Source organism: Manacus candei, unplaced genomic scaffold (assembly GCF_025592945.1).
Source record: "Manacus candei isolate 608988 ecotype Guabito, Panama unplaced genomic scaffold, ASM2559294v1 h1tg000095l, whole genome shotgun sequence".
Classification (NCBI taxonomy): domain Eukaryota; kingdom Metazoa; phylum Chordata; class Aves; order Passeriformes; family Pipridae; genus Manacus; species Manacus candei.
The window spans coordinates 3,511,339-3,538,951 of NW_026138143.1; the positions used below are offsets into that span (position 1 = coordinate 3,511,339).

At 38.5% G+C, this 27,613-nt stretch overlaps 1 protein-coding gene across 4 annotated transcripts in view; it reads right to left on the reverse strand.

Moving 5' to 3' along the window:
* Positions 1-1,051: 1,051 nt before the first annotated feature.
* The window catches only part of TRANK1 (tetratricopeptide repeat and ankyrin repeat containing 1), a 51,187-nt gene continuing 24,625 nt past the window's right edge, over positions 1,052-27,613 (reverse strand). For all 4 annotated transcript variants that reach the window (XM_051768556.1, XM_051768555.1, XM_051768558.1 and 1 more), the window contains 14 exons: positions 27,209-27,460; positions 26,167-26,343; positions 21,902-24,766; positions 21,097-21,296; positions 20,496-20,633; positions 17,382-17,522; positions 16,641-16,797; positions 15,457-15,545; positions 12,554-12,657; positions 10,845-10,977; positions 9,832-9,977; positions 4,979-8,061; positions 3,833-3,934; positions 1,052-2,584 (listed from right to left, as the gene is read on the reverse strand). In XM_051768556.1, coding sequence (XP_051624516.1) covers positions 2,472-2,584; positions 3,833-3,934; positions 4,979-8,061; positions 9,832-9,977; positions 10,845-10,977; positions 12,554-12,657; positions 15,457-15,545; positions 16,641-16,797; positions 17,382-17,522; positions 20,496-20,633; positions 21,097-21,296; positions 21,902-24,766; positions 26,167-26,343; positions 27,209-27,460 — 7,700 coding nt within the window. In that variant the 3' untranslated portion in view covers positions 1,052-2,471. The remainder of the gene's footprint in view (positions 2,585-3,832; positions 3,935-4,978; positions 8,062-9,831; positions 9,978-10,844; positions 10,978-12,553; positions 12,658-15,456; positions 15,546-16,640; positions 16,798-17,381; positions 17,523-20,495; positions 20,634-21,096; positions 21,297-21,901; positions 24,767-26,166; positions 26,344-27,208; positions 27,461-27,613) is intronic.

Genomic DNA, 27,613 nt, shown 5'->3' on the forward strand with positions numbered 1-27,613 from the left:
TTCATGTTTATTTATGCACACCAGCATAAGACAAAAAACCCTTAAAGCACTGATATTGGACTGAAGATCCAACTAGATTTTCCATCTCTGCTTGAACATTACTGAAATCTTGGCCTAATATATCTCTGTAACCATAAGCTCTAAAATCTGAATTGCCAGTAATTTTGTCTAGCAGCAAGTATTTCATATGTTACTGAAGTAAGTTCCATCTGGGAGTGCTGACAAAGAATAACCAGTGGATTGCATGGAACTACAGCAAGGATCATAGGTCTCTGCATCAAGGAAAGGTACCTAAGATTAAGTAAGGGAAGTAATGTAGCTTCCCTTCTTCTTTCTTCTTCTTTGTTTTCTCTGTGCTTGGTGTTTAGTGGTAATGTTTAAGCTTCTTTTTTTGCATAAAGTATAATCACTAGATCTTTAAAATGTGGTCAGCAAGGATTTTGAAATTGTTATTATCCTTAAAAATTTTAGGTAGCATTTACTGCTGCAAATGTAAATAGTGAAATTGAAAAACTAATCAGGAAAGTTTCTGCAAAATACCTATCACTAGAGAAAATAAAGCCAAATAAGTTACATCAATGATCCAGCTTTCTTAACTCTTGACTTCTATGCAGTACAAATGACTTGCATTACATTTCATCAATGTATGTTTCTAAACCATCTTAAGCAATAAGGTTTCTTTAGGAAGAGTCTTCTGGCAGACAACAGCAATTACAATGCAATAGATAACTATTACTGCTACCCACGTTTCTCCATTCTACAGCACATTTTCATTTTCACCCATGTAAAATGTCTCATTTCCACAACACTGAGCATAATAATAAGTGATTACATTTTTTAAAGGAAGTCATTATTGAAACAATTTGTTATGTATACAAAGAGGAACCCTTTTAAAAACAAAATATTTCAACAGCTAAGTAATACTCTAATCATGTGTAACATGCAAATGTATTAATTAAAAACGCTGCTAAAGGACACTACATATTGTGGTTTAACCCCAGCCAGCAACTAAGTACCACACAGCATCTCGCCCACCCGTCCATCCTCCCAGTGGAAGAGAGAGGAGAATCGGAGAAAAAGGTAAAATCTGTGGGTTGAGATAAGAGCAGTTTAATAATTAAGTAAAATATAGTAATAATAATAATAATAATTTTAATGAAAAGTGAGATAACAAAGAGAGGGTGGAATAAAACCCAAGAAAAAGTAGTGATGCACAACTCAATTGCTCACCCATCACAACCAATGCCCAGTCCAGCCCCCAGCAGTGATTGGCCCCTCCCAGCCAACTCCTCCCAGTTTATATCCACTGAGCAGATGCTTTATGTTATGGAATATTCCTTTGGTCAGTTCAGGTCAGTTGTCCTGGCCATGCTCCCTCCCAGCCTCTTGTGCACCTGCTCTCTGGCAAACTATGGGAAACTAAGAAGTCCTTGACTTAGGGTAAGCACTGCTCAGCAACAACCAAAACATCACTGTGTTATCAGCACTATTCTCATCCTAAATTCAAATATTCAGCACTGTACCAGCTACTAAGAAGAAAATTAACTTTATCCCAGCCAAAACCAGGACACTTCAGTATGCTGGACACACAGAAATCCCAAAAGTAAAACAGCATCAGCATGAACTGATACTCTGGACCCATTTTACAAATCCCACTCATGCAGTCATTCACATATGGCTCTCAGAAAGCATTCAAAAAATAAGACAAGACTAAGTGATTTAAAAAATCTTACAGGTTTTATAAAAACATTACATTACAAAAAGACTTTTATCAATTAAACCTTACAAAGCACTTAAAATGCATAATAGTCTTTTAAACTAAGATTATCTATTTTTCAATAGGTACAAGTAAAAGTTTATATCAAAACTTTATCAAATAAAAGACAATCCCTAACCTTCATACCTATCTAATCAGAAACAGGTACACAGTCAGAAATATGAATGTGTTTAGAGATTACTGTTCTTGTCTATAAAAATAGAAAAGAAAGATGCTGTAAGTATCTCACCTGAACGCTCAAAGTTCTAAACATAGCAAGACCTTAAAATCAGAGAAACTATCCTTCTATTTTTCTGAGTATTCCAGCTCAGAAGAATGACGATGAAAATTAGCAAGAAAGAAGAAAAAGAAGACTGAGCAGAAAAATACCCCTGAGATAAGTCAGAAAGAATTTTTTTGTCTACATGCTTGGTTCTTTGGCTTTTGTTACTTTTAAGCTACCATATAGGTTTGAAAGGAAATTGGTCTTTTCTTAGGTTTGAACAATTACATTATCACAACACAGGTAATTATTCTGACATAATACAAGCAATAAGAAACAAGTAATAAAAAAATACAAAACATAGAATAAGTTCCTCTTTTTCTTCAGACTCTTTCCATTTCTGATCCCATCTCTCTATTCTTTTTAACATTTTTTCACTCTAAAATCAGATTGTTAAGAGGATAGAATAGCCATCCAGAATAATTTTTCCAATTATAATTTCCCACATCTTCCTTTTTTTCTTGAGATTTTTTTATAGGCAAGTTCTTCAAAAGCCATGCTTTCATCTTCCACTTCATTTTCCAAGTCTTTATCATGCACAGAGCCTATATTAAAAACAATAAATTAATGCAGAATGGAAAACCCAAACATCTTTTCCTCTTAATAGGATGACAAGCTATGTCACTGCTATTTGGTGCATCAGCAATATACCTTCATATGTGCAGAATCATGTTTAAGAAGTATTTAGCTCAATATGACAATATGGTTAAGAGCTCTGCAAGGAAGTAGGGACTATTAAGTCACTTGCTGAACTAGTAATTATTTTCATCATGAAAATCTGTTTGTATTGTTACTGCCTTTGACTTTTTTAAGAAGTGTGTCTCACCTCTCTCAAGGTTCAGTTTCAGCAGACAATGCATTTGCTTACTGACTTCAAAAATAGACTATAATGTTGCTTTTGAGATAATGAGAGAGTTCCCAGGTAGTCTTATTACCTGTATCTTTCTTGGAATAGGAAGATGGAACACCAGGCTTTATCACAACCAAATTTTCTAAATTAGAGCTACTTTAATGCTTTACATATAGTGCTATTTGTAAGTCTGATCACTTCATTGCTGCCTATTTATGCAATTGTTGCAATCCCACCACCTAAATATGTGTTTAAACCTGAACATTTAGGCAGGCACAATGAAGTCTTAAACTTGCCCTCAGAGGTTTGTGATGCAATAGACTGTATCAACATATGTTAATTTTGGTATGAAACCAAGAGAAATGGAAGTAAAAGCAAAAGAAAACCAACTGCATGTAATATTTTTTCCACAGAACTCTTCAAAGCAAGCTAAGGATTAGTTTTGTTAGGAAGGTGGTTTCCAAGAACTCGGATCCACACTGCCCATTAAGGCATCAGAGTTAAGAAATAGCACCATCTTATTGGTGAAGATGAAGATGGCTTTTCTTCTCTCCCCACTGCCCAAGTTTCCACTCCGAAGACTGCACCTGAACCACAGTTAGATGGGCAGCTGTGTGTGTCTGTGTGCAAAAACACACTCATCCTCTGTGCAGGCTGGGATCCACCCAGGGCCAGGGAGGAGGCTTGCTCCATTCTGGCCACTCTGCAACCAGCTGCAAGGCTCATGCTCTGTTTTAAAGAGCTACTGAGGAAAGCCTGGTTAACCCATGTTTTCCAGAGTGCCCCTGTGGAAGTGCCCAGTTCTTGCTGCCCAGTTCTTGCTGCCTAGAGGGTAAGTGAATATCCACAACGCTGCTGACTGGGAAACTGCAGTGATGCTAAGATATCATTACTGAATAGTGTCCTCACAGGGCACAGAAAGCTGTGCAATTTGAAAACATACCTTCTTCTTTTATCCTGTGAGAGTCCATTTTCTTCAGCCACTTACGAGCGTCATCAACGGTGACAACCAATTTGTTGGCATGTGTGGTTATTATTTCTTCAGCTGAAAGGGAACACAATTAACATTCTGTAAGAACTCTACAGCAGCTAAAAGCCAAGCACAAAACTCAAGAAAACTTCATGGACTTAATCCATATGTAAAAGCTTTCCATTAGGAGTAAAGATAAAGCTTACACATGAAGATCACAACCTAAGATTTTGTTACAAATTTAACATATTTCACTGATCAGAGCTGCTGAACATACCAAATACTACGGTATTTTCGCTACTGTCAGACATCACAGGCAAAATGACAACTTGACAGGATTGGTGGATTTCTATGCCTGAAGTCAGTAAAAATGTTATGATCTAAGTTGTCACTTTCTCAAAGCAAGTGCACCAAACAAGTTTGCTCCTAGGCCACTCATTCAGTACTCATTCACTCATTTCGCTTGCAAAAATCAGCATAGAATAATGTTTTAAGCATATGAGGGGAAAAAAATCTAATATCAAAATATATATCTCAAGTACCATAATTTAACGAACTTTATAACACCAGCGTTTTTCTCTGAGTATCTGACACCCCACAGATTTGTAGTTAAGTATCCCCTTTGTTCAACCCTTGCAAAATTACAAGTTCCAGAGCAGACTAGTCAGAGATATTCTTAATCAAAGACTCCAAGTACTCCTAACACTCTACCCCTGCATACCCAAATTACTATGGCTGGCAGAAGTAGGAAACAGTAGAAATAACAGAAAAATTCATAAAGATGACCTTGACTAATACAATAGGCTGCTGTAAAAGTGTGTAAGTTTAGAGAACACAGCACATCTGATCGCATAGTTAAAATTCACTTGCTTATCTGTAAAAATTCACTACTATTTACTTTACCTGTCCTATCTGATGCATTAAGTTGTGTTTGGAAGAGGTTAGAAAATAATTTTCAGTATTTCCAGCTGTCTCAGTTCTTTTCCTCAGCTACCTGAAATACCTAGAAATACCTTCCTCTTGACCATATTAAGATTTTCAAATGGAGCTTTGTCAGGTCTAAAGGTTTGGCCAAAAATGACATATTACATTGTTTAAAGAACACTGTAAAGGTCCTACCTTTAGCCCAGGCTTTTCTTTCATAGATTTCCTCTACTGCATCTGAAATTTTCTTAATATTCTCTTTGATTTTTCTCTGGCATAAGTTGGAACCTTCTTTATATGCTAAATGGTCTCGTGTGTAAGACTTTTCTGTAATGGCCTCCACTACTTCCAGTCCCTCATATATTATTGGATCTATCTCTCTTCTGAAAAACTCGGCGTAGGATCTGTAGGCAGCATTATTATTTGTGTGTTCATCTGTGTTTCTGTGCTCTATGTAGGCCTCACTGGCCACAGAAATTGCATTTCCTTCTGCATGCAACTTCTCTTCCCCACTGCCCTCTGTTGGTGTCAGAGGTTCAGAAGCATCTGACTCCATGTTTTCCGACCTGCTGAAATAGTTCTCAGAGCTCTGGATAAATCTGACTCCACAGAGGTCACACTGGGTTTGGTCAATATCTGCTTTTTTGAATATCTCTGACAAAAATTCATCATCTTTCATTGCAACAGGATGAGCTCTGGAGCAGGCCTTCCTTTTCCACTTCATGTAAAGGGAAACAAAATTGAACACACGATACAGCTGGCGTTGAGCAGATGCTTTCTGCTCTTGCTTCTTCTGCTTGCTGAGTGCAATGACTTCCAGGGGATCCTTTTGATCCTTTTGGTCCTCTAAGCAATGAACTCTTTCAAGTTCCTCTTCTAGCTCATCAGCATATTCTGTTTTATCCAAAGAGGTCATAAACCTGTCAAGGTTTATGTGTTCATACAGGATGCCCCGTATGGTTGGATGCCCCTGACTGTATGCAGCGTCCCACTTCCAGTGGCAGTCAACCAAGTACTCTTCATCTCGCTCTATCAGCAGCTCTTGCAGGCCTGTAGCTATTTCTCTTACATGTGTAGCATCACTCACTTGTTCAATAACCCTCAGCAATCTTTCAGGAACTTTAGAGAGAGTGTCTTTTCTCATTGATTTCAGCATCGCCCTGATTTCAGGAAAGTGGTGGCATAGGAGGGATCTATGTTTAGAACTCTGCACCTGGTCAGCATTCAGCAACATCACTAAGCACAGCACTACAGTCCGCTCAGCCTCCCCTGAAGTTATGCAGTCGGGATCCCTGAACGCATCCAGAAGGACATCAAACCTTCCATGAACACCACACAAAACTTCTGCTAGATAACAGAGATGAAATCTGAAATTCTGTACAGCTACATATGTTTCCTTTGGTCTGTACTCCTGTATAATAGAAAATGTGTCTTTCAGTTCTTTGTTATGGTCCTTGCTTCTGAACAAAAACTCCCAGTAATGAAGGAGAGCAATGTAACTCTTTGGAAGGCAGAGAGTAATGTTCTTGGACAGACGCATCAAGACAGCACAACAGAGAATATACTGCAATTCCAACAACATCACCGTATTTCCTATGCTTGGAATCAGGTATCTTGTGCACTTCCTGATCAGGACATTCATAAAACGGAAAAAAAATCTTTTACAGTTTTCCGGGTTCTTATGAACATAGAATTGCTCAAGTGAATTTTGAAGAAGTCGAATGAAGCACAAGTGTGTTCTTCCTGCATTTTCAGCATTTTTGTCAGGTAGCAACATACCATGTCTGCCCTCTATTCCTTTGGTCTTTCCTCCTTGGTCTCTAGTCTTTGGGGAACTTCTTGCCTTTGCCAAAGCAAAGTTTAGCTCTTTGTTATAATCATCCTCTTCCTTAAAAAGAAGTTTCTCAAATTCTTCAGGATATCCTGAAGATAAGATAAAAACTTTCATGGCACTTAGCCATAAGTCAGTTGATTCTCTTCTGGCTGCAGTGCCTTCATTATTAAACTTAAATGTGATATACTCCTTCAACATTGCTCTGCAGGGTTTGGAAATAATGCTACTGAATTGTAATATTTCTTTACATGCCTTTGGGTTCTCAGACAGTATTCTCAAATGAAAATGATCAGGAAAAAACATTTCTAGAAGGGCTTTACACGATGCATATTTGTCAGAAGTCAAAATGTCATCAAAGCTTTTGCACTGATTCAGGAGCTCTTTAGGGAAAGTGCATGTGGCTTCTAAGAACAGCCCCCTTATTGCCACCAGATGCATTTTACACTGAAATATTGTCTTTGCTTCGTGGCGCAACAAGGGCCTATGGTAATCACAGGTTCTGTCTCCACAGTTCAAGCCGGCAATGAACTTCTTACAAATATCAGGGTAATTCTTGTTCAGTAACTCACGGGTGATAGAGCAAAACCTGCTTAACAAGTGCTGCTTCAAAGCTGATTTTACCTCCTCTGTACTTACTGAGAAATCACCTTTTATCTTCCTCTCTTTTAGATTTGGCTTGTCTGACAAAAACTTGAGAATGGGTTCAGCTTCATTTTGAGACACCTGGCAACTGTCACCTGTTGGGACAATCCCAAAATAGGCAAAGCATAACTTCACCATATCTTTCTCTGCATTGGTGGCTGCTCTCTTCAAACCCCTAACCAGGCTCAGAAGAGCCACTAAGCCACGCGTTGCCATGAAGAGGATGTCCTGGCTAGGAGTGCTGAAATGAGATAATGCAAAGAGAGCTTCAACAGCACCAGCAGAATGATTCAGAGATAGGAACTGACGGAACGCGTCGCTCAGCTTTGTGAAGTCTCCCTTCAGAGCTCCCTGCAAAAACATAGCCTCAGCAATGCCAGACTTCTGCCCAGTTTGATCACAAAGTTCGAGGGCTTCTTTCAGGATTATCTCCATGTCTACCAGGTCTGATTCTGAACAATGAGTCAGACTGGCACGTGCTGCAGCAAGCAAACACGATGCACGAAACTCTTTTATAGCTGTGAGGTTGGCTGCTTCCAGAGCAAATCCATGTTGTTTCATTAGCTTTGCAGCTTCCTCCTCTCGACCTTTCCTTTTCAATAAGTCTGCTGTTTGGTGCAAGCATCCACGAGACTTCAGAAACTCAAGCTGATCCTCTATGTCAAGTTTTGAGAGGACTTGCATCATTTCCTCAGTCCTGTTCATACTCAGGTACTTTGCAGCTGCTTCCAAATACAATTGATTTGCTGTACATGAGAGTTTGGAAACCATTTGTCCTTTCGTATTCAACATCTCTTCATATCTGAAATAATAGATACATCAATTTACTACCACAGATGACTAATCTAGACAAAAAAAACCACCACTGCATTTTTAAAAAAACCTTAAAACATTACGCAAATAGCTGCCCCTAGAAGCCTTTCCTTCAAAAAGGCCAATTATTTCATGTGATATGTCTGTCAGGAGATAAACAACCACAACATCTTAAAAAAAATCTACAAAAAGAAATTAATTACAACATAAGGCTGTCTGAAGCAAGATCATCAAAACTTATGGTACAAACAAGATGCAACAGTGAAGCATTATCCACACTGTTGAAACAATGTACAAATTACTTTAATCACATTTTATCAGTGTTAATCCTCTATTCTTAAAAGTAAGCCTCAATACAGAAGATAGAATGAAATAGATACGAATTCAATGAACCCTCCACAGGCCAATACAGATAATATCCTATAAAATTTACATAAACTGGTCAACTTAGAGAACTCTCTCAAGTCTGTCACATGTATCTGCATATACTTTGTGTGGGAACCAGTTAAGCCGGCAGCACCCGCATTCAGTTAATTAGGATCAAAAATGAGTGTTTTGGCCTTCACTGGTGCTTTTGATAAAGAGAGTGCTGTGTTCTCAAAGCAAAAACAATTTTGAATGGTCTGCATGATAGCATGTGTTTTTCTCTCGTGGCTGAACGCAGCCACCACATGATGCAAGGAGAATGGGATCAAGGCACTGGTTTAGGATGATCCTGGGAATTCAGGATAACTAAAAGACAAATACTAGGTGCTGTTTACGAAGGAACTCTAATAAAAGGGGAATGCCAGACAAATCCCAAAATCGAATTCTGTGTGGTGGCTGCCTCATTTCTTTTAGCACCCATAATCGCCCTGTCTTTGTTGCTTAGTGAATGCCTCAGAAAAGTATCCAGTTGCAACTTTCATAACATGCACTTTAAAATATTCAGTTATTAAGTATTATTGGCTGATGTAAAATTATTAAGGTACCCCCGAGCCAGTTTTGCAAAAGTGTGCTCTCCTGTATGCTGAGAATGAGTCAATTTTTTCTGTTGTGTAAATTATCATTAGCCTTTCGTTATCATCTTTCTCATGATAAATGCAGGAGTGTAGATTTTTTGTATCTATATTTATAAATTTGCATTAATGATTTGGGAAGGCTAAGTTAAAAATTCCTCAGTTGGGAAGGTGACTTAATGCTTGAACAATCTCTTTATATTTAACAAGCTTTAATAATTCAAGAAAACAGTTACCATTACTAAAGGTACATCACAAAGGATTTCAGTGAAGGTGTGTAATTGCAGGCCTTGCTAGAATTTTAATTGGTTTACATATTCTCTAAAAATCAATCAATTTAAGTGTACTGAAAAGTGTGGCCAATAAATGAATCATTTATGCAAGAATGTGCTAATGAGGTCACTATTTCAGTCTTAAGAGAGAAGTATTTAATACTTCTATAGAATTATTTTGTCATATTTACCTTAAGAACATAGTTCAGAGGATTGGCTGAAGGAGAACTTGCATGACTAATACTATAGACTGGAAAAAATTTCCAGGAAAATTAAACTAGTCACTGCACCAGCTGTGAAAGCAGTAGAATCCTTTCACCATGTTATCATTACCCAAGTAAGAATTCTGACAATGTTAATTTAACTTCATATAAAATGAAGTCACCAGCCAATAACCCTTGTGAAAATTTTTCGGCATGCCAGTCATATTGTGTTGAATTTGGAAATGGAAAAGAGAATTATATTCCAGTACCATCTTGGAAGACATACCTTTCAACTGCCTTTGCTGCTTCTTCATAGAGTTCTTCCTGACAATACATTTTAATGGCCAGATCAAATTCCTCAATTTGTTCATAACATCCAGATGCTTCTTTGTAGCACTGGCTTTTCTGATAGTAAACTGCAGCATCCTTCATCTGCAATGCAGAAGTCAGTAATGAAACTGAAGTGTTCTAAACAGCCAAAGCTACATGAATAGAACAAATCTAGTAATTCTATTGTGTAAGTGTCTCATAAAGAAGTACACTTAAATAAAATGTAATTAAAGTATCTTAATGTAATCATATAAATATTAAAGTAACCATCATTAAAATGGAACAGATTTTAAAAAAAAAAACCTTTATGTCTTAAAAACTAGAATGTAAAAATAAAGGTATTATCCAGGATTTTCAAACTACTTTTTACCCACCAAGCTCTGCCCACTGTTAGAAAACACCATACACTTCTGTTGACTTACAAATTTCTCAGAATCAACAGGATTAAATTTAAACAGTTATGGATTCAGAATGAGAACCCTAATTTTTTACCTTAAATTTCAAATATTTGGGAACAATTACTTTACATTCTTTTAGTGGAAATACACTGCAAATAAAAAACAGTACATACTGTTAGCACACTACTTCAACCCTTGCAAGTTACAAGGTTCCATATAGATGGCTGTAATCAGTGAAGTTTCAGTATCATCAGAGTACTGAATGAAGTAACAGCTTAAGTTTCATGAGATCAGTCATTAACTTTTGACTGCAAATGACTGATGATGACATTTGAGGAAAGCCAAAGAAATAAACCTGGCCTGCATAACTGCATTATTCTCTTCTTCATTCCTCTTCTGCCTATTCTCTGACAAATGCTTCCTTTTGAACAGCACAGCTTAAAGAGCTCATTTAGTTCAGCTACTACCATGCCACAGAAAAATACTATTACTTTATGTGTAATATGAGAGGAAAAAAAAGCTGCAGGAAAAGGAAAGTTATAAAGTGAGGATAGCTTAAAGGATTTAATACCTTTCCTAACTTTTTACACAGTTCTGCACAAAGCCGGAACTCCTTTGACTGGTACAGACATTTTAGTGATAGTTTCGGTTCTCCACATTCCAAGTAAGTTTTAGCCAATGTCATATACTCCATCTTTTTTTCCCTGTAGAAAGCAAGACAAAATTACCGCTTACATCCAAATTAAGTTTAGGGTCATGTGATCTGTCACTGAATCCAACCAGCACTGGCATCATGTGTTCTTCTTCTTATACAACCTGATGAGCTATTACCTTACAATTAGTTATATTTTGGGCTGACACAGCTCTGTCCAGAAGTCTGTTCTAGAATCTGGCTTCTGTGGCAGTAAATTTTTTTTGTTTTGTTTTTTTTTTTAACTAGAGTATAGTACTGTGGTTTTGCAACACTTTTCTAGCTTAACTTGTTCCTTCCTTTCTTGTTTTAACCCCAAGGTAATCAAATACAACAATCAAACGTGTTATCAGCTGTTGTTTTGTATAACTCAACAATCTCAGCATTTCCGGTATCACTGCATGCAAGTGATCTAGATTGAATTCCTGATTCTCAACCCTGAAGAATCAGAATTGTACAGAGCATTTCATATTATAGAGCACACAGGAATCTTACTTAAGCTTTTTACACCAGCATTAATACCTCTATTAAACAAAAAGTCATTTTAACAGCTTCATTATTACATATATTCTGTCAACTTAACACATCCCAATATACTGAGTTCCTTCTCCCCAAATTTGCTTCAGTTGACAGGCACCTAAGCATACAGTGAACTGAAAAAAAGTTTTATCAGTCCCATCACCAATTTCTCTATGATCACTAAATTTCATGAGCATCCTTATACTTTTAACCAGGGCCACTAATATAAAGCAGGTAATTACAAAAGATAAAACCTTGTTTAACTCCAGTAATAGCAATTCTCTAGACCTTCCCTCTTCTTCATTCTGTGCTAGCTTCCTCTAATCTAGTCATTCCTTACCCACTCTGCTATCACTGCTAGTTTCTGGCCTCCCCAGCATAAAAAGGAATTTATTAACTTAGATCTAGAGCTCTCCTCATTAAGTTTTTTCTTGTCTTATGAGATGAGTCCCAAACAGTTTCCCAGCCTCTTCAGGAAACTGCAAACTCTTTCCCCGTCAAACCCTTGAGCTATTTTACTCAGCTGACAGCATGAACTCAATGATTAATTTCAAAATATGTTCTTTAAAACTGTCCTTCAGATTTAGTTCTGCTTGTTTTGTTTAAATTGACTCTAATTTTACCCCAAAGCTCACTTTTTGCTAGCAGTTTTTCTTCCCTAATGTACAACAATGTTCCTTTCTCTTTGTTAAACGAATATTCAGTGGGATTAACTGAAATGGAGCACTGCTGATGGAGTATGTTCTTCTATCTATATCAAAGAATATAAAGCCTCTTGAGGTAATGCAAATCCTGTTGCTTTTCTTTCACATGACCAGTAAGTCCTTTCAAGGGCCACATTTCATTTGGACAGCCTATGGTGTACAACTTCTCCACTACTCCCCAAAGGGAGCAGTGCCCCAGATCCTGTTGTGCTAGACTTTCTCATTTCTTAAATCCCTTTTGCCACCCACAAACATGTGAAGACACCTCATCTGCATTGTTCTCTGATGTTTCCAGTCCAGTCCTACAACTGGGGTGTGAATCTCCCCATCACAAAATGACACTTGCTCATCTGCACTGACACTTACCTAGGGCTGCTTTTCTTTGCATGTACTTTGAGAACAGCATCATGTGCCAGGGCCAGTTTTGACTTCTCAGATGCTCCACCCTTTTGGTAACATTTGGCTGCCACCTGGGGTGAAATCATACACAGCATTCACAGATGTGCATCCAGTCCATGGCTTATCACATAAAAGCAATACTTAATTTTAGTCACTGTAATGGAAAGCAGAAAGAATGGCAGGGTGCCTGGAAGAAGGAAAAGGTAAAACATTGCAGTATATTTTTAGGACAAAAAGAAAAGCTTTAAAGTCAGTCCACATGTGACTATCAAAATTAGAGTATTAATTACAATGTTTTACATGGAAGTAGTAAAAGCAGAATTCCTGGTAGGCTGATAGAATAAATAGCATATGCAATTTGAATGATAGGCTAAACCATTAACTGGTAAGTCACCAGACATCTACTACATATTAATAAAGGAGGAAAATCAATGTGTGCAAAGTGAAATCAAAAAGCTTGGAACATTTTTCATGCTTTGATCATACCAGGCCCTTTCTGTGATAAACTAAACAGAGGTACCAGGAATTACCATGCTCCTAAGCAAGGTTTGTTTCATTATCACCCTGCTTATTCTGCAACACCATGATTTCTTTATTCTATCCACTAATTTTGTATTTGCGTCTGTTTGGAATTTGCCCATTGCAAGCCACTCTTAGAAATGCCAAGTTCACCAGATAATTTCTTCTAAAGGTAGCAACGATAAGCAAAGATGAAGGTTATAAAGAAAGCAGAACAGCAGATAATATAATTAATACATTTCAGATTCCAAGATAAATTTTTTTTAGCTATGTTGTTTTTTTTATCTAAATTCTTTTCTGTCCATTTAGGGAATTGCCTTTTACTTTCAAGGGGAGATAACAACTGTCTGTACAGTGGCAGCTGATTGCTTTGATTTTTTGCCTTGTTATAATTATCTATTTTTCTTTCTAGCTACCAGCAAAACACAGAAACTTTCTTTTTGCCATGATCAAAGAAAGCATCCAAAATTCCCTCTCTGGACTGGCTGGCAATGCTTTGCCTGATGCCCCCCCCAGGACACAGTTGGCCCTCCTGGCTGCCAGGGCACTGCTAACTCATATTCTACTTTCCATTGACCAGGACCCCCAGGTACTTTTCTGTAGCACTTCTCTCCAGCCTCTAATTCCCCAGCCTATACACACAACTAGGGCAGAATCAGGCACTTGCCCTTCTTAAACTTGATACAGTTGGTGAGTGCCCAGTGCACTAACTTACTGAGGTCTCTCTGCAGGGCCTCTCTATCAAGGGAGTCAACAGCTCCTCTCAATTTAGTATCCTCCTAGTTTAGTATCTCTGGCAAACTTACTTAATGTACATTTAATTCCTGTGTCCAAATCATTTATAAAAACATTAAAGAGCACTGGCCCTTAAATTGAGCCTTGGGGAATCCAACTAGTGACTGATCACCAGCTTGATATAACCCCATTTACTGTAATTCTTTGAGCCTGACTTGTCAGTCAATTTCCCACCTAATGTATTATGGACTTGTCTAGCTGTGAGCTGGACATTTCATCAAGAAGGACACTGTGAGAGACGGTACTAAATCTTTGCTGAAACCAAAATATATCACAACTACTAGCTTCTCTTGGTCAATTAGATGGGTGACCTTATCATAAAAGGTGCTGGACAGCTTGAACTCTAATCAAGCTTTGGCCATACAAATTTTCTCCCTACAGTGACAGCATCTCTGTTATCCTCCCATGTCACCTCCCTTTGCTTCCAATGTCCATACACTTTCCCTTTCTGCGTAAGTTTTAGAAGAAGATTCCTGTTCAGCCAAGCCAGACTCTGCCCCACTTGCTTGACTTCTGATGCTTTGGAATCACTTGCTCCTGCACTCTTAAGAGATGGCTCTTAAGAAGCACCTAGCATTCACAGACCCCAAGATTTTAAAAAGCAAATTCCCAGGAAATTTTACTAATTAGATCCTTCAGCAGCCCAAAGTCTGCTACTCCCATATCCATGGTCAAATATTTGTTGGCCGGCTTTCTTCTATAGCCAAAAATTTGAAACTCAGTTACTTTGTGGCCACTGTGACCACGAGAGACACAAATCACCACATTACTCATAAGTCCCTCTCTGCTTACAAACAGTAAATGTAGGAGGGCACCCTTCCTAGTTGGCTCCCTTAGTACCTTGCACCCAAGGGTTATCTTCTTCAACATGCTCCAGAAATTTCCTGGACCTGTTAGTGTCCACTGTATGATATTCCCAGTTGATATCTGGGAAGTTAAAATCACCCATAAGGACAAGGGTAGTTGATCTATAGATATCCCTTATCTCCTTGTAGAATAATTAATTGGTGGTGTCGTCCTAGCTGTGCTTTGCTTCCATCCAATTAACTGTCATCCCATATCTGGATTTGTATTAACTACCAATTTAGGAAAAAAAACCTGTCAAATCTCCATGTTCTTTAAGAAGGAAGGGAATGAACCTGTCATTTTACTGCCCAAATTAATATACTTCCAAGAAATCCTTTCCTTCTCCTACACTATGTGGAATGATAACATCAAGAATATGGTTTAGATTCACAGATTTTAATCAATTCCAGTCGTTGCTAATAATTGTTTTTTTCCAATTGTCTTTCATTTGTGTATATTAAAATGTTTTCCCCTCATTGGACTGCAAACTTTCGAGTAGTAAATTTAAGATTACAAACAATAGGCTTGTCCTCCCTGCTTACTTCTTGTAAGTCATTGACAAGTAGTCTGTAGAGACCTACACAAATCTCAAACTAAGACAAACTGCTACACAGCAACTGAAGGTTTACAGATGATTTTATAGATACAAATAAAAAAAAAGGTTTCAGAATAAACAAGAATCCTTATTTCAGATAAACATGTGTTCCTACCTCCCAGAACTGGTGTTTAGCATAGTAGTCTCCCTGTGCAATCCATTCTTCTGGAGTTGAAGTTTTAGTAAACATGCTGTCATCTAAGTCTAGAAAGGCAAAGAGTAATTATTTTATGTTAAAATGGATAAACCACCGAAACCATGTATCATGTACCAAAACTAAGCATTAACATCTTATAATGTTCCCAGCTCTATGATTTGTGCTCACACCAGTAACAGTAATTATGAGTTAAATGTGTTTTATGTCTCTCAATCAGCACTGAAAATCAACAAGTTGGGTTTGGTTTTGAAAGACCATTAAAAATTATGCTTGTTTTTTTGACAAATTTTGAGTAAACCCACTCTCTTTATAGAAAACAAATTATTTTAATTGATAAATCTCTTTTAGCTGGGATGGTTTTTCTGTAACAGCTTTTGTTACCGTGCAGGTGTGAGGCTATCAGTGAGAACACAGCATCAAAACAAAAAACATAGTTTGCCTGGAGACTGGGCTGGCAAGGGGCTGAAACTGCATTAACAGAGCAGAAAATGTGACTACAAATTAAACACTGAAACAGCTCAAAGCTATACATATCTGCAGCCATTCCAGTCCATTGAGTTCTCCCTCCATAGCAGCTGGTTGAGTGGCAGCAATCTGCCTTTGAATAGGAAAGCCTCTCACGGCTACCCATTCAGGCTGAGAGATCCCTTACCCAACACCAGACACCAATGGGTTGGTAAATGACATTTTTGCATGTGTGTAACATTAAAGATATGTATAGCAAGCTTATGTGATAATTGTTGTATCCCATGCTAACTTTAAACGTAGTAAAAAACAGAGTACTGACCACCAATTCATCTGTACTTAATGAATATTTTATATCTGAATTTACTAGTGAGAACTCAATAAACTAACTACAAGATCAGATCTGTCTGAGTGATCTGACTTTTCTCCTGTGACACCAATGAAACTTATACTAATGAATTAGCAATGAGTTATGCTTTAACATATGCAACCGATTTTAGAGACAAAAGAATTAAGACCCACTGAAATAAGTGGAAATTTGCAAGGGCAGTTATCAGTGCATACTGTTAGAAGGACCAAGGAATTTAACCTTCTTTACTATACGGCCTAAAAGCAAGAAAGCATAAGTAGGCTGTCCTGTTTGACAGTCTTTTAAGAAACTTTTAGGATAACTTTACCTTCATTTTCATCTGTTTTGACAACCTCAACAAAGTTTCTTTTGATGAAATACTTAAAAGCTGGAGCCCGTTTATCACAGTCTTCATCGAAGATCCACAGATTTACCCTGGCTCTTGTAATGGCAGTATACAATTGCTTGAGTTCTCCATTCAGCATCTGAACCAGAACAAAAAATAAAATAAAATAAATGAAATGCCAGATGAGCTAAATTGTTAGAATGAAACAGACTTTGCAGTTATCAAAAAACAGATAATTTATACAGAATGCGTAATAAATAAGAAAGTGTCTTTGAATAAGCAAGTCTAAATACTAAATATTGGATTTTACAATTACATAAGCCATTGTGCAGCTAACTTGCAAGCAACTACTGCCATAAATCTAGCAGCTGCACCATACAATCCTGAAAATATCTGACCCACTAGATTCTAAGAAGTTTCCTTAATTTCCAAGTAGTGACACCAATCGGAAAACAGACTACAGAAATAATAAATATTGACAAGCTGATTTGCTATTTGCTTTAACCACAGTTGCTCTTTAAATATACCTAAAAGTCTATGGCACAGGTTTTCTGCTGTTATCAAACTAGCTTTTAAAATCAGTATTATATTATACAAATATGAACAACTACCAAAAAGGCACGGCAACCTCGATAAACATGAAAGTATTTAAGAAATTTGTCTGTTTCTAAGATGTAAGAATTTAACTTGTCCTTCCTATTCCCAGTGTTACAAAAAACTCACCTTGTACATTTCTACATTAAAAGGAGATTTTTTCTGCACACCGGCAGCATCCTCTAATGGTATTTCGTTTAGCAAGTTGCTTCCCATTTGCACATCCGAATCAGGACTATAAGAAGATATTATCTTCCACTCTTTGCTAGCCTAAAATATCAAGAGAATGAGGTTTACTTGTATACAGTGCCCACTACTGCCTACATTGCAAAAGATAAGGTTGTATGTTGTGACCAATCCATCTCTACAACTGAAGGCAGCTCAGAGGAGATGAGTGGGGAAAAAATTTTCTCATGGAAGAATGTAAAGAATAATCAACTTTCATCAAGAAAGCCAAACTTCATCTCAACACAATCTTTGTTTGAGATACTTGTCTGTACCAGGTGATCATCAAGGCATATACACAACTTCCCCTAAAATAGCTAGTAGAGAGTAACATCTTCCTGAGTTGCCAAGATAAAAGTGAAGACATGCCTCAGCCCAACAGAGTGTGTGAAAATTGAGCAACAAACAAAACAAACCTGGAAGAGTGCAACTGGCTTGAGCTGGCTTCAAGCTATGTATTACTTCCCAGGGACTGGGGATAGCCAGCATCATGATGGCAAAGCTAATGGGAATACATATATGTATGTATGTATGTATGTATGTAGGGACTGCTAAGTGGAATCACGTTTTTATTGTGATTCTGATGTACATTGCCATTGTTACACTATGCCTGCCTTGGGATTTCAGGATACTGCTGTATCACTTATAAATCCAAATCATATGCAATATTCAATATATCAAATAAGTAAAATTTGAAATTAAACATTAAAACCTCCTTGGGTGGACTATACATTTTCCCCTACAATGGATGGCCCATCTGTAGAAAAGATCAGGTACCCTCCCCTTGGATGAGGCTCAAGTTTTAGTCCTAGGGATGAGGATTTTCCTACAAAACCCAATATCACAAAAGGCAAAGTCACTGAGGGGGGGTGTGCTGATTTCTGGGCCAGGCAGATCAATGCCAGCTTGGAGCAGGGTGAAAGGTAAATGGTGGCGGAATAACACGTACAAGTTGCCAACTGTCATGCTAAAATGTGCTAAGACGTGTTGGAGACATCTTGGCCTGCAGGTTAGGATGGGCAGCAACTAGGTCTCCTTGACTCTACAAGACTGACAAGCTCAGTGAGTTGCAGACCAGCTGGCCCACAACTCACCGCTCCTCATCACTTAGCACCAAGGAGACCTTGCTCCACCTGGAGCAAGAAGGATCCAGACAAATAGAGGCAAGTTGGTGCTGTCCTTTTTCTGGTGCACCAATAAGTCAGTTCTCTAAACAGGGACCAGATCATTCATCTTGGCAGGAAAAGGCAGTAGATTAACAAGAGGGAAATTCAGGACATCAGCTTTGGCACGTGAGTCATCAACAGTGCTTGGGTAAACCATGATGATGCATTTTGAAGTTAAGGTTGCAATAAATCATCTATCAAAACATTTCTAAGCCTGTCATAGATTGCAACATGACAACCAGCTAATGGTATCGGTTTGGTCAACAGCTTGCTAGGTTTTGGGGATTTGGCTTTTTTACCTTCTAGATTCTTCATTCAAATCTGCTTCCTGAAACAAGACTGTTCTTAAATCTCATTTTCAAGACAAATAAAAAGAAAACTCAATACGTTACAAAATGCACACAGCCACATTGTTGTGTTTACAACAGTTCACAGATTCAACTTTCTTAAATTAGAAAACCTCAGGGTGAGCTGCTTTCCTGCCTGCTTGTTTAGTTGCTCAAATCAACTCAATTACTCATGACTCACCGGAACATGGAAGAACTGTATGAAAACCGTTCTCTAGGTCTGACACACATTATTAGTCTAAGCTAAAATGCCCTATACAACTCAACTCTGTTAAACTGATTCTGCTACATTCTCATAAATGGCTTGCTGTTTTTCTGAATATGACTTGCATCACCAAAACCAAATCAACTTTGAGAAATCTACCACGACAGCCAGTATTGTACTGCCCCCAAACTTCAGTAAGCCAGAGTAAAGGTCATTTACCGCAAGCTCCTCCCTATGAGAAGCATCATATAACATTCACTAAACTCTATGAAGAGCCACCAGTAAACTGCCCTCAGTTTTCTTGCGGTTTTCATCTGTTGAAAACCACATCTGAGACACTGTTTTGAGGGCTAGAGGCAGAGGGCATCTGCAACACAGTTGTTCACACTGAATGTTTAATCGTAGAGTAACTCAGTCACAGGTGCTCTCAAGTGTCTGCAGGCACATTCAGTAATGTTGCTTACTTGGCTGCCTAGGGGCAGGGCAGGAGGGTTCTGCAATGCTCCAGCAACAACAGCGAGGCTGCTGTAGTTGACAGCCCATTGCAAGGAGCCTCATGGACTGCTCCCCTGACAGGTCTGGAGTTACAAGAAACCCTAGAGAGACAGGCTTTGAGCTCCACAGAGAACAACAAATGGGGCAAAAGAACACAAAGCACAACATCTCCATGAAAGGAATTCTGTATCTGAGGCCATTCTATGGGCAATGACATCCACCCTAGGCTCTGAGACCTTTTCAAGTATCCTGACAACTCCTGAGCTAGACCACAATGAGTTTTTTGGACCTAAGCTGTGGAAGGATACAAAGCATGCTCCTCCCCACCCCTCCAAATACATACACACACTATTTGATTCTAAACAATTGGTTTAGAATTTTATGGTGACAGAAAGCAGGGGTGTATAAAGTGCTTTTTTGGGACTTGGAACTCCAGTAAAGAATATGGGAAAGTGATGGAGTGTCCTTCACCAACTGCTCTGACCTGAACTGGGAGCAGTCAGCAGAGACAGGATGTAAGCTAGAGGAGTAGTCTTGGTACGCAGCAGAAGTGTGTGTGTGTGTGTGCACATGTGCAATGTTGTGTGTATCCCAAGGCTCTCCCTTATATTTTAACAGTCAACCTGAAGGAAAATGCAGGACTAAGGGAAGGAGATCTCAATTCATAAACCTCTGTTTTCTACTGTGATGAAACCACACATCTTCAGAGAAAACAGGGAATCCTTCCCCAGCTGAAATGCTAATTAGACCACATGTAAAAGTGACTTTTGAAAAATTTGAAGAAAAAGGAGTAAGAATTAAATACCTCTGAATCTGTGAAAAAGTTGTAAAGGAGTACATCATCAAATTCCAAGCCCTTTGCTTCATAAATTGTCAGTACAAGTGCCAAACTAAGTTCCTCAGGTATCTTCTCCTTCGCAGTTTCATTTGCCACTAATACCACCTGCCACAAAATACAGGAAAAAAAAACATATTAGGAAGCAAAAAAAAAAAGGTAACAGTTTTACAACAAAATCAGGCAAACATGTCACAATAATGCAAGAGCCTTCTCAAAACCAGACAACATTTAACACAGACATTTCAGCACACGCCACAAAAGAGGTCACAAAACTGCCATTAGAGATTGACAAATGTGTGGCATGTGCAGACAGTTTTAGATCTGGTGTAAGAAAATTTGGAGCTATAAAGGAACAGGATAGACAATACCTGATGACAAAAAAAAAGAAAAGAAAGAGCCAGACATATAAGAAGAAACAGAAACCAACACAATAAAGGTTTCTAAGTTTAAAAAGCATAATTTATCAGTGAGACAAAGGCTTAAAAAAGAAAGTTGTGGGCAGTCCATACAGAATTATTATTTAGAAACAGAGGTGGAAGAATCTGCAAAAAGCCTAAGAAAAGCACACCTGATGTGCTCCAAATTCAATCGGTTGTGTTTTCCTTTTGTTGCCCCTCAGCAGAATTGCTAGGTCACTAACGCTGCAGGACTCCAAGACCGTAGGTTTTGGTCCATCAAAGAGACCACGATCCTGAGGAAGCCGATCAAAAGATTCTGGAAAATAATGCTGGAGCAAATCAACCACTCCGGATGCTAAACGGAGAATACCTTCAAAAAGCAGAATTCAGATTTTAAGGTTCAGCCTGTTTCAAACTCTCTCATAAACACAAATTTAAATCAATTTTTAAAAGAACTTTGAAATCAAGACATATCATGACAAAAACATTAGTCAGAAAAGACAGAAGCTGTAAGGTCCACTTTATGTTTCTGCCATTTTGAGTGGATCTCATTTTTGGGCCTGTAAAGATCAGAAAGCATGCTACAAAGGCTTGGTAGAATTCCCAAAAAATGAAGGCCATAACTGAGAAACACATAAGAAAAGCAGAGCAGCACACCAATGCTGCAAAGTCTAGTGCTTTGGGGATGGGACAATAGATGTATGAACATTTGTTAAATTTTCCTTCAAACAAGTAGAGCCAAAACATGCAGTAAGCATGGGTGTCTAAAAAAAAGACACTTTTAAAAACATTCATTCTTGGTTCCCCAGTGGAGACGTCACAATACAGAGCTGACATATCAGAAAAAGCTGCCTATCTGATCTGCTAAAAAAACAGGCCACACAGAGATGCTTTGAATTGGCCGGTAGAAAACTTCAATCATTAGTGACATATGAAGAGCACAGGCTCAGCTCATAAATAAATTTGTTACTCTACCTGAATGGGACCTGTAGTTCTGGTACAACTGATATATCCTTTTCGGTTTTCTAACACGCTGCTTCTTGTTCGCGGAGCTCTTGCTTGCGTAATGAAACAGTGACCTCAGGTCACTAAAACGAAAAGCAACTCCTTTCATTATGCTCTGGGCAGTGTCACCAGTTAGAAACATGGCATTAGGGTCATTGATGCATTTCATTAACAGTGCTAGCTCGGCTTGCGTGAAATCCTGTATCTCATCACCATAAAACTCATGGATGGACCATGGCAGTTCCCTGAGCTTTGAAAGTCGTTGAGATAAATTATATAGCAAATCTTCTTCATCAAAGTAACCTCCCTGTGATAATATCTGCTGATAAAGACAAAAGAGATGATAGATTTCACTCCTGTCTTCCGTGAAGTTTGGTGATCTCTTTCGGCCTAGCTTTTTGTACTTCTCCTCAGTAAGCTTGCCTCCAAAGCAACTCAGTGCCTCAAAAGAGCCTTTCAGAAAAGATTTTATTTCTTTCCAAACCAATGCTGGATTGTACAAGCTTTTACCTTTTATCATTTTTGGCCATATTTCCTTTGCAAATACATCATAAGTCACAAAAGTCCAATGATCGCTTTCCCTAGAGTACGCATCTGCAGCTCCTCCATCATCACCATGTTCTGCTTCAAGGTTACCTTCTTCATCCTCGTCCTGCCAATTTGGTATGACCGAGTCTTCCTGAGGACTCCAACCAACAATGATTCTTTTAAGACTTCCATCTTCATTTCTTGGAAAAAATGGGTCGGGCATGGATGCATCCAGTAACAACAACAACTGCTTGGAGGTGACAAACAGTGGAAAATTCTCATCTTTAATGTCTTGTAGTTTGTGAATATTTGGCTCCAGAGGCTTGAAGTGACTGGTTACCTTGGAAGACTTGCTAAGTTCAATGAAATTCTTCTGAACTTCTTGGCATAAGACAGGATTTTTTGTTACAAAGATCTGGTGCAGGTGCTCCAGCCTGTTTGATGCTTCTGTGCTACACATTTGGTCTTCTTCATGGTCATCACATGAATTCATTTCTGTACCAGCTGTGCCTGAGGGAACCTTTTCATTTTCACTGTCCTGGTCTTGCTCGTCCTTCACCTGTTCCTCACTCGAATCATCATTGTCTTGTTTTATTTCACCCTCTTCCTTCCCTAAACTGGCTTTTTCAAACTCACTGCACTGTCTTTGCTGCCATGTCTGCCTCTCCAGCAGAGGTCCATTTGCCAAGGTGGATTTTTCCCAGTATGAATAGAATTTCTTCCAAAGCCTATACAAGCAGCAAGTCGTCTTCCCTGTCCCACTTCGCCCAATTAAAATGATTGGTTCCATGGGCTTTGGATTGAGATCAATTACTGCATACTCCAACTCCCCAACTCGGAAAGGGTATTCAACAGAAGTCTGCACATCATTTATAATGTTAAGTGCCATGTTAGTACTGAAACTGTGAAATTTTATTATATTGTACTCCAATTCGGCTGCACTGGCTGGAGGGAAATACTCAGGCATGGTATACTCTTTTGATTTTTCTGCCGCTGTGTCTTCAACATAACAACGTGGAACACGCTTCTCTGTTGTCACACTGTGGTTCTGATGTCCTTCATTTATACACTTCAGCTTTTTTCTCAAGATGCAGGATAAACCACGATTGTAGGAAATACATATATTTTCTAAGGCACGGTCCAGCTTGCCATGGTCAAGAACAATGGCCCAAATTCTAATTATTTCTGTGTAAACTCTACCTGATTTTTCTGGAAGACTTTTTGTCTGTTCTGTCTCCATGATCTTTTCTGGACTCTCGCTGCAACGAGGAGAAAAGTCAATCGCAAGTTCCCAAAGCATTCTTGCACCTTTGTCCAATTTGGCTTCATACAACCGGATATTAGCTTTCAGGTGTTTCAGTGGCTTCTGAAGGCCCCTAGTCCATTCCCCATTGCCAAGCTGCTTAATTGTCCTTATAGTTTTAGTTTTCAGATCATGAGGCACAGCTTTGCTGCTCAAAGTCTTCAGCATTTCAGGAGTGCACTCTATTTCCCAGGTCATGTTATCAAACTCCTGCTCATGTGCCTCAATATCCAGACTCTCCTCCTTTTCTTCCTTCTCTCCATTAGGCAGGGCCATGTTAAATTCCCCTGCTCCGTTCTTTTTCTCCCAATCATGCCTTTTTCCTTCAGGATAAGCTATGCTTCCATAAGACTGCAAGGAACTTCTTCCCTCCTCCAAACTAGTCTGAGTTGCAGGTGGTTTTTGTACTAGGGGATGATCCTTTCTCAGCGTGTCGCCCACTTTCAGTTGCTGAATTAAAGTTGTGATTGCCTGCACTAGACTTTCCTGCAGTGTTAAAGGGCTATTTATTCCTTCTGTTTTCTGCTTTGCCAACTGACCTTTTCTTGTTTTTATAGAACACGGGGGTTTTAAATCATTAGGCATTACATTGCCAGATGGTGTTTTTAATGAGGACCCGGATGAAGAATGCCTTGTGCTCTTTGACTGTGAAGTCTCAGAGGCTGGAACGGGCTTAGATGTTTTACCCAATTGTCCTGCTCTATCTTGCCGGTGCTTCTTTTTCTCCAGTGCAGCATTATTCCAGGCAAGTAGCAGTGGGTCAGTTTTTTTAATTCTATGCCTCACATCTCTTCCAGATTTGTTTTTTATATTAAAATTAATGTCGAATTTTGCCAATGACTCTGTTATTCTCTTAGTCTGCTTTGAAAATCCTCTCTGAAAAACAATATGCATCACTGTATTTCCATTCTCATCTTGTATGTTTGGATTAAGATATGGAAAGTCAGAAGGTCTTGAAGCAAAGAGATCAAGTAGATAGTTCAGGATGTTTAAACCAGTGCCATCTGAAAGCAGGAAAACAAATACAAAAAGAAATCACTTGCTTTACAAGGATGCATTGTATGTCAACAATATTTTTTTTTCCTGCAGCTAGTGAATTAAAATCTATTTACTGTCAAAAGAAAAATAAAATCATGTTTGTAAAACATGGTTATTTGAAATGGCTCAAAACTGAGCTCTCCTAAGGTTCAGGGAAAACAACACAATGGCAGCAAAGCTTTAGAAATCCCTAGTGCTGTAACTTCTTCCCATTGCATTAGTCAATTACACTCCTTTTTAACCTCTGGGTACAGACAGATTTGTTCATTTTCCAACATGAGCCCTGACTGCTACAGAAGGAATGCCAGCGACTGGTCATCTGGACAAGCAGCAGCAGCTCTAGGTACTGCTCTGGGGTCATTTGGTTCACTTTAACATGGCACCCAGAAGTAACCTGCTGAGGATAACTTTGTTTCACTAAAATAACCCGCAGGAAATCCCAATTATTTCCTGATATTTGAGGTCCCTAAAGCAACTTCCTACAAAATGAGGTTAGTCACCTCCCTGGGGGGGGGAAAATATATATACATATATATCTATTCTACAGCTTTCTGGATTTCATCCAAATAATATATGTGATTTAAACGAGACAATTTATGTGAAACATTTCTTTTCTAGCTGTAAAATAGTGACAATGAAAATCACTGTAAAGAAATCCCACCTTAAAAACTTTACACAGTGAAAAATACTTAAGATATTCTCACTGGACTTCTTAATCTTTTGATTTAAAATTTACAACTGGCAGTAGCTATGCTTTTAATCTCTCTAAACCCATTCACTGAAATGTGTTTAAAAATTAATAAATTCAGTATTTTTAATTATTTTCATTCTCCACCTCAAAAAATGCATTTTTTTCTTAATTTAAAATCAAACCTGACTTCGGGGCTTAATCTGACAGTTTATCTTACTTTCTTGTATTTTTATGTAAGCCCTAGAGTCCTTTCAGTCAGTTCTCCCCTAAACAACACTTTGCTGATTTATGACTGAACAAAAACCTTTGTTTCTTCCTAGATACTTCCAGTTTACTTCATTCCCACCTAGTCCACATTTTACAGGGTTTCAAAGAGGAGCCTTCCTTTCTTGATTAAACACAAGTATATTCACAAAATAGTAACTGACAGAGACATTGCAGTTGTTTGATTCCACCATGTCACCTGAGCTGCCATTACCTCTCCTCATAGTCCCAGACACTGGAACCAGAGAGTAGAATACATCCTCTGGTGTGTATCCTCTGGCCTGCAAACTTTGGGGGCTGAGTGAGACAGTCAGACATCCTGATCTCCTGCCTCTGCTAGCACATCAGTAAACAGCAGCAGTGGGCTGGACAGGTAAGAAATGGGGATGTTTACAACAGCAAAAGCCTTACCTCTATTATTGAAACAGATGGAAACTGCAGCATGCAAAGGAGTATCTCCTTGTGTAACAGAGAGATTCTGAGGATCTGCACCTTTGGTCAGCAGCAAATACACCAGTTCAAAATAGTTCTTTTTGAGGCATATTTGCAGTGGAATTTCAGAGTTGGTTGCAATCCCATCTGGCAAAGCTGGAGTGAAGGACAGGAAAATATCAGGGGTTAAATCTGATATGCCAGATCTGCTAATTACAGAAAGTTCTGAACAGATGAAGGCATGCATATGCTGATTGCCAAGCAGGTGACAGTTTGGGGTTTTCTGTTAGTTTTTAACATGTATCTGTTAAACATTTTTTGACAAAGAAAAATCTTCATAATCTCCTCTTCCCATTAAGCTGAGCAACCAGTTCTCCTGTTGTGATAGGAAGACATAAAGGCCAGAACATATCTTCTTCAGTCAGTGACTGACTGGCTTGAAATAAGAAGCATCCTTGCACCTCTGGCATTCACAAGGCTTCATCAGGACTATGTGTCCATAACTTAAAGTTAGCATCAAGCTATAAGATTCAGTGAAAAATGACAGAGTAATCCTAGGAATAACCTCATGCAAAACAAGAAGAATGATGATGTCTACACTAGTTAAAAAAAGAAAGACATGTGGTCATGCCTTTGAAACCAATGAAGTAGTCAGTTACTTGCAACAGCAGACTGAATCAGAGACTGTAGCTAACAGTTTCTACCAGGACAATATTGTGGCTGAAGACAGAGAAATCAAGAAATCAAAAGAAACTACAAGCAAAGGAGCAACAATAATCTTTGACCTTTTACCGACCCTAACAAACCAATTTCATTTGACTAACATCTTCTACCCATGCAGCCTTACTAGCTTCCCATACGGCAGATGTAGCCAATGCACAGCACTCCAAAGTACTGCCGCACTTATGCAGAGTCACGAAAAAAACCACATGTTGGTATTTCTGAGACCTAATGTTGCTCCCAACATGTCAAATAACATACTAGATCTTTTATAGTACATTAATATTGCACTGGTTTTCACCTCCCAGTTCAAGCAAGCATCTTATGAGGTGCACTTTCGTATCTGATCTTTCACACTGTTGGATAATGTTGCCGATGTCAACATCTGGAAGACTGCAGTTTTTGAAGAGTCCTCCACCGGCTGGCTTTTCCCCATTGGCTTTCCCTGTTAGTAGCAGCAAAACTTTATGCCACATTTGCTTCTCCAGCAACTGTTTTATGAAGCTGTTAGCACAGGCATGGGAGATGTTGCATGGGATTTCTTCAGGGATTTCTGCAAGACAGTCAAACCAACACAACTCACTCAAAGTCTTATGACATCCATTTCACTGTAAACTAGTTTCAGAATAATTAATTCATTAAATTCAAAGCAAAGAACAACAAAATGCATCTTTCCATCCTTATGCTGTCAACCAAGTAAGTTTGA